Genomic DNA, 7,256 nt, shown 5'->3' on the forward strand with positions numbered 1-7,256 from the left:
TAGGCACACAAGCATTCATAGCAAGTGCACAGGTGCCTGACCCTAACCCAAAAGGAACCCAGGCTTCCCAGCGCTGAAAAGAAGGTTCCAATGAAAATCTAGGCTGAACATATAAGAATAATTATATTTCTGATACCCCAGAAACCCCATTTTTTCCAGGGCATGTGTACCCCAATTTATCCATGGAACCCACAGGCAGCCAGAGACCACATCCGGCCTGACAAGGGAATCCAAGGGCCTCCCTTGAATGTCCAAAGGGCACCAAGAGAGACTCCCCCCTCAGACTATACCCAGGATACATCAGACCCTTTCCAGCTCCTTCTGCAAGTGAGGAGAGGGGTGGTTCCTTCACTGGATACTCGGGAACTGTACCAGCAGAGGGTGTGGAGCTGACCTGTGCGATAAGCAACTGGGACACCTCTCAAGCTGCCTGCTCAGCCACAGGGCGCCCCCATATCCAATGTTGGGGCCCCGCGGTTGGATAATTAGGGGGAGATGCTCTGTGTTCTTTCAGGGCTCCAGCCCCTGGGATTCACTGCTCCTCGGTTGGGCCGCGTGACTAGAGGAGTTCTGGCAGCAGCATGGGGATAAGTAATTAACGGATGTAGGATTTTTCTAGTCAGTGGACAGCCTCGGCCCGGGGCCAGGTGGAGGCTCTCTTCCAGGGGGCTGGGTCCTGGGTGGGTGTCTCTCTGGGGGTCCGCACCCTGCCCTTCACTTTGGGGGTGGTCTGGCTGGGCCTGGGCCCACCAGAAGCGACTGGGGCGCGAGGCTCAGACCCTAGGCCCCGTCCCTGGGGCGGGAGGCCCTACCCTTTCAGGAAGGGCATGACCTTCGGGGGCTTCTCCGGGAACTGCCGGGCGTACAGGTGCGCCATGTACTGGAGCTCGGGCATCACCATGCGCCGACAGAGCAGCCGCGTGGCGTTGTCCAGATCCTGCCTGAGGTTGTAGCCCAGGATGTGGGCTTGGCCCGACTGGTAGGGGCGCAGCCCGGGGTCTTGGATCTGCGTCTTGTTCTGGGGCGCCCCGTCCTGCAGGCACAGGCCGGCGAGCTCGCGCTGCCGCGCCCGCAGCCGCGCCACCTCGGCCCGCAGCCGGCTCGGGCCCAGCTCGGCGCGCAGCTGCGCCCAGAAGGTGCGGTTGAAGTGCTGGTAGAGGCGCCAGTCCAGCGCGCACCAGCGCCGCGCGCGCGCCCGGCCGCGGGGCCCCAGGCGGGCCGGGCCGCGCCCCCCGCGCGCGTTCAGCTGGAAGTAGACGACGTCGTCCAGCCGCCAGCGCAGCCGGCGCCGCAGCAGCACCATGGACTCGTCGAAGTACTCGGCGATGAGCACCAGCTGGAAGCGGCTCTCCACCTCGGCGAGGCGCGCGCGCACGTAGCCGTCCTCGGCCGGCGCGTCGGGGTCGAAGCCGAAGTCGAACCACATGGAGTTGCGGGCGTAGACGTCGTGTACGCTGCCCTGGCCTTGGTAGTACCGGCGTGGCTCCGCAAGGAAGGCGTCCAGGCTCGGGGCGCGCCGGAAGGCCGGCGCGGCGCTCTTGTAGTAGTAGAAGGCGGACTCGAGCTGGAGGGCCGGGTCCCGGAGGATAGAGAAGTAGAAGGTGTCCGGGGCCATCACTTTCTGCACCTACGCAGAGGGGGCGCGATGGGCGGGGCGCGATGGACAGGGGCTCCAACCCTCCCGCCCTGCCGGCCGGCCCGGAGCACAGGCAGGGCGCAGGGCAAGGCCTGCACCCCTCCCCACCCTGGCCCATCCCCAGATGCAGGGGTCCCCCCCACCCACCCCGCGCGGTCACTGTAGCCGGCTCAGAGACCTCCAGTGACATGCAGCTACAAGCAGGCCCCGGAGTGCTGCCCCTACGTCCTCTGGATCAGTGGCCTCCAACACTCGCCTGTCTGCCTGGACCTGGAAGACACCTGAAGGGCCACAGGCCTAGGTGTCTGTGGGCGTCTGGACTCACAACCTAGGTTTCTACCGGCATCTGGACTTGCCTCCCTGAGCCCCTTGGAGGCCACCATATGCAATCCCCATTGGAGCAGAGTATCCAGAGCTGCTAGACCAAGAGGTGGGCAGCCCAGGCTCCTCCCCCAAACCTACCTTCAGCCTGACCCAGGGGCTCACAGCCCTTCCCACCCTTAGCCAGTGCTGGCCACAGTTGCTCAGTGCCAGCTGTTCTCCAAGGAGTACCCAGAGTGGCCCCAAACCACCTTTCCCTGCCCACCTTCCACCCCATTCCCCTTTGGAAAGAAGGTCCGAGAAGCCCTGAGAGGAGCTGAGTGAGCCCTAGGATGAGACTGGGAGGCCTAGAGGAGGATCTTTGGAGAGCATTTTCGCCAAAGGAAGCTGGTGCAAAAGTCCTCTGTTCAGAAGGAGAGCATGATACAAAAATAAAAATAAAGGCTGGGAATGTGGCTTAGTGGTAAAGTGCTTGCCTAGCATGCATGAAGCCCTGAGATTGATTCCTCAGTACCACATAGACAGAAAAGGTCAGAAGTGAAGTTGTGACTCAACTGGTAGAGTGATAGCCTTAAGCAAAAGAAGCTCAGGGACAGTGCCCATGCCCTGAGTTCAAGCCCCAGGACTGGCAAAAAAATAAAATTAAATAAATAAATAATAAAAACCAGAGTTGGGAGAGAGCTGGGGGTGCCTTGAGCAGAGGCCCTGAGCTGCTGAGCCTCACAGTGAGAACAGCTGCAGGCCACTGGCAGCTTTGTGAAGTTCAGCCTCCTTCTCCATCCTCCAGGCTTCAGCAGCCCCAAGCCATGCTCATACCTCAGAATCTCCACCACACTGAGCAGACTCGCATCACCCCTTCCCTGCTGCCCTTCCCTGGAGACTCCCACCAGCTGCACCTCAGGAGCATTGAACCGCAGGTGGTTGCCCATGATGTTGAAGTGCTGGTGAAGGCTGTCTGCCTTCATGCTCCCCTCCACATAGCGTGTCAGGAAGAGCCAGGGGTAGCCTAGGTGGAGGCTGGGGCCCGCCGGCAGTGCTGCAGACAGGTTGTGAGTCTCGGTGAATCGGTAGAGGATGTTGAGCACGGTGCTGCTCGCTGTCTTGTGTGTCTTGAGGAACATGATGTTGGTAACTGGCAGCCTCTCCACCTCACTCCTGAACAGACTGAGAAGCTGGGGTCAGGTCAGCAGAGAACACCACACCTGCCCGAGCCCTGTCAGGTTGGCAGGGAGCACCACATCTTCAACAGCATTCCCAACCTGGATCACCCATACATCTCCATCACTGTGCTTTGCTAACCCTGTGCCCCCTCCCCAGCAACTCCAAACTGCAGCCCAGTCACTGTGCCACCTACTCTAGAGAACCCCTGACATGTCCCCCTGTTGGGACCAACATAACTTTCCCTAACAGCAGGACATCCTCACTTCCTTCTATTGCCACAGGAGCCACAGGCTCAGACCCCAGAACCTGATCATCCTCCTCCAGTCCCCCAACCTGCTCAATGGTTCCCAGGACACTTGGTGAGGCCCAGCCCCACCACAGTGAGTCTTCACTAATCTTCCTCCTGGAGCTAGAGTAGATGGATGCTGGGTCTCACCCAGAGGGCCTGGAGCACAGGTGTCCTCCCTGCCCCTTGCAGGCCATTAAGAGTGACCAGGAAGGGGAAGGGAAGGTCTAGAGGCTGTGCCAGTCCTGAGGGCAATGGGGATAGGCAAAAACACATAGAGTCCTTGGGAATGGCTCTGCAGCCACTCTGCTTAAGAAGCACTGTTGTCCCTCATGTAGATACCCAACCAGAGGGGAGATGGAGGGGGTCCCCCCATGACCCTCTTATAGAGACCCAGCCAGAGGGGAGATGAGAGAAGGGATGCCATTGTCCTTCTTGTAGCAATACAGCTGGGGGGAGGTGGGGAAGTGGAGGCTAAGCCCTAGCCTGGGGGCACAGATGAGGCATAGACGGCTACCCATATGCAAGTGGGGACTTCCCAAGAGGAGAGGAGGCTGGAAGGTATGGTTGAGAGAGAGAACCAGGGTCTGCCAAGCCCCACCATGGGGCCCAGACCACATCTGTTGGGAGGATCCAGAAGTGGCCTTCCAGAGGCTTCCTTGCCTCCATACTTGCTTTTCAGCACCCTACACACTAGCTCTGCTCAGAGCTCTCCCTCACCCAGGCCAGGCCTGCCCCAGAGCCTCTCCAGAAGCCTGGGGGGCCTTGGGGGCCCAAGGATGCTCATAGCTTCCCACAAGGAAGGTCCTGACTCTTTCCAAGAGGGGAGGCAGAGGCTCTCTGGGGAGCTGTGATGTGCCCCACTCCCCTGGCAAGGGCTGGAGCCCAGAGGCAGGGCAGTGGAGTCCTAGTCCTGCCTTAGGGGAGAGAGAGGCAGCCATCTAGGACAGGAGCACCCAATGCAGGACTTACGGAGTGAGCAGCTCGATGTCCACATGCAGAAAGCCCATCAGCAGGAGCAGGGCCAGCACCAGGAGGAGGAAGACAGCCTGGAAGGACCTGTGGGCACAAAGGGCTATTTGTGGCCTCACAGCCCACCCACCCATACTGAAGACAACCAAGCCTCTGGCCTGTGGGCTTTTGGCCCACACAGAGACAGAGCCTCACCCCTGTAACAACACAGAGGTAAGCCCTGCACTGGAGACCAGGCTCCACCCTACTTGTCTCTGAGCTGGGAGAAGCCAGGAGAGTAGGGCTGGACAGGCCAGATATAGAGTAGATCAAAGACAAACAGTCCCAGGCCCCTGGTCAACAGAGGAGAGAGGGGGGTAAATGTCATGGCTTGAACCCCCATGGTTCGGCTCTAGTTCCAGCATCTGGAAATAGGGCCTTGTGCAATGATTTGTGTCACCCAACCTGCTTCCTATGAGGTCAAAGACAGAGAAAGCCCCCACAGATCCACCCCATGGATCCCACCTCCAGCATTAAGAGAAAAACTGGCTTTTTATGTCTGGGGCCTTGATGTCATGGGCTGTGATGCCTGCGAAAGCAGGCAGATGTACAAGGTGTGACATAAAATAGAGGCACCTCAAGTTAAGTGGGCAGCTGAGAAGTTCAGGTTAGGTTCCTGATTTTTTCAGAGCGCTCGCTCACACGTGCACACACAGAGGCACATACACACACACACACACACACACACACACACACACACCAGGCCCTTCACTGACCACACCACAAACCTTGGATCCTGAACCTGGAGAGGTTATAACATGAAAAACAGAGGTTCCAGGCCACGGTTCCTGTTTCCAGGACAGATAAGTGTCATCACTTGTCCCCAGACACACCCCAGGAGGTGGAATGAATGTCCTCGCTAGGTGGCTCTGGGGTAATCACTTTTCCACCAGAACATTACCTTAGGGTCAACCTTGAGGTGATTGGCAAGGAAGGCTGCCAAGCCCTCCCCCCAGGCATGAGGCTGAGGAACACTAGTGACTTCCAAACTTCATGTTTAAAGGTAGAGGAAAAAGGGAGCGTGAGACAAGCACAGGCTCTGCCCTCTTTGGGGCTGTTTCCACAGGCAGTACCTGGAAGGGCAGCCTGTCTCACAGGTCCTGGTGCCAAGGTGAGGCTATTGGTGCTGGTGGAGAAAAAAAATTTTTTTTTTTTTTTTTTTTATTTTGCCAGTCCTGGGGCTTGGACTCAGGGCCTGAGCACTGTCCCTGGCTTCTTTTTGCTCAAGGCTAGCACTCTGCCACTTGAGCCACAGCGCCACTTCTGGCCATTTTCTGTATATATGGTTCTGGGGAATTGAACCCAGGGCTTCAGGTATATGAGGCAAGCACTCTTTGCCACTAGGCCATATCCCCAGCCCCAGGAATTTTTTTTTTAATCTAGGGTAAATGTGGGACAATCATAACCGTCACGAGGGTGTCAGGTCTACCAGAGTCCAGGACAGGACAGGCAGAAAGCTACAACACTGTGTAGCATGGTACAACTCCATGAGAGGACCAAGGAACTGTGGGGCACAAAAGACCAGTAGGCTGGAGGAGGTGGGAGGTGGGGGGCTCCCTGGGAAGGGGCCACTATGGCAAGGGCCACACTGATTGGCTCCTAACTGCACTTCTACCTTACCCATCCTCTAGGTCAGAATTCATTGCCCTTAAGTCAAGGACTCAAAAATCAGATGTAAGCAATAGACCGCCAGGGTGGTAGAGGACTGTAATGAGGCTATCTTCCTAAGCAAGACACTTTAAACTGAAAGGGTTTAAATCTTCCTAAAGGAAGATACTGGGAGGTGTGACTCCATGGCAAAACACTTGGCTGGCAAGTGTAACGCCCTATATTCAAATTTCAGGACTGTCAAAAAAGAACTTGTTAAAACAAACCCATCAAAATGATAGTTTTTTTGTTCAGTAAAGAACTGACTCCACCATGATGTTACATCCCTTAAGCCAACAGGAAGAACAGCCAGCAAAGGTCAGGAAAAGGGGATGAAGGTAGTATAAGGAAAAGAAGCACAGATAGAAGCCTTGATAGCAGTAAAACAGTAGTAGCAGGGACTTCCTAGCTGCGGGTGCTTTCCCTGTGCTGGCGTTGGGCCAGAGCTATATCTAAGTTCAAAAGAACAGTAGTGCCTTTGCCTGGCCAAGGCCTATCCAGGGATTGTCTAACTACACTGTGTGGGTTTTTGTTGTTTGTTGTGGGGCTTGAACTCAGGGCCTGGGCACTGTCCAGGAGCTTTTGCATTCAAGACTAGTGCTCTACCACTTTGAGCCACAGTGTCACTAATGATTTTCTGGTGGTTAATTGGAGATAAGAGTCTCACAGACTTTCCTGCCCAGGCTGGCTTTGAACCGAGATCCTCAGAGCTCAGCCTCCTGAGTAGCTAGGATGACAGGTGTGAGCCTCCGGAGCAGGGCTCATGCAGATCTTTGTAAGGTGAAGAGAGACACCTGTAGGCAGCTGTGGTCCCTGTCATTGCTGAGTGACCGCCATTTGCCCTTCTGAAGTCAACATCTGACAAGCTTTACCAGTGGGTCCCATGGGCCATGGGAACAAAGCCTGTGGCCAGGCCCATGCTCTGACCTGGCACACTACCCCAGCACTCAGCATTCGCTGCCCTCCCTCCTGTGAGAGATCAGGCAGTTCACAGCAGGAGGCCCATGCAGAGGAGGCCCCCTCTGAGTGGAACAGCACATGACATGGCAGGACAGTGACGGGGATGGCCTCTCCCAGCGGGGCTGGGGCAGAAAATGCAGAGGGACACCAAGTTTGCCCCAGGGAGGAAGAGGGGAGCTGGCATGATTTGGAGAACAGGACTTCCCTAAGCAGTCTCTCACTTGCCTGAGGAAG

General features: G+C 56.8%; 1 protein-coding gene across 1 annotated transcript; it reads right to left on the bottom strand.

Annotated features, from left to right (window-relative positions):
• Positions 1-808: 808 nt before the first annotated feature.
• On the bottom strand, positions 809-6,058 carry Gal3st2 (galactose-3-O-sulfotransferase 2). Its single transcript, XM_048344315.1, has 4 exons — positions 6,036-6,058; positions 4,377-4,463; positions 2,854-3,112; positions 809-1,627 (listed from the first exon to the last, which is right to left on the bottom strand). Exons 1-4 carry the CDS (start codon positions 6,056-6,058, stop codon positions 809-811), a joined length of 1,188 nt encoding a protein of 395 aa, XP_048200272.1.
• Between the last annotated feature and the right edge of the window lie 1,198 nt (positions 6,059-7,256).

This window comes from Perognathus longimembris, chromosome 4 (genome assembly GCF_023159225.1).
Source record: "Perognathus longimembris pacificus isolate PPM17 chromosome 4, ASM2315922v1, whole genome shotgun sequence".
NCBI lineage: Eukaryota > Metazoa > Chordata > Mammalia > Rodentia > Heteromyidae > Perognathus > Perognathus longimembris.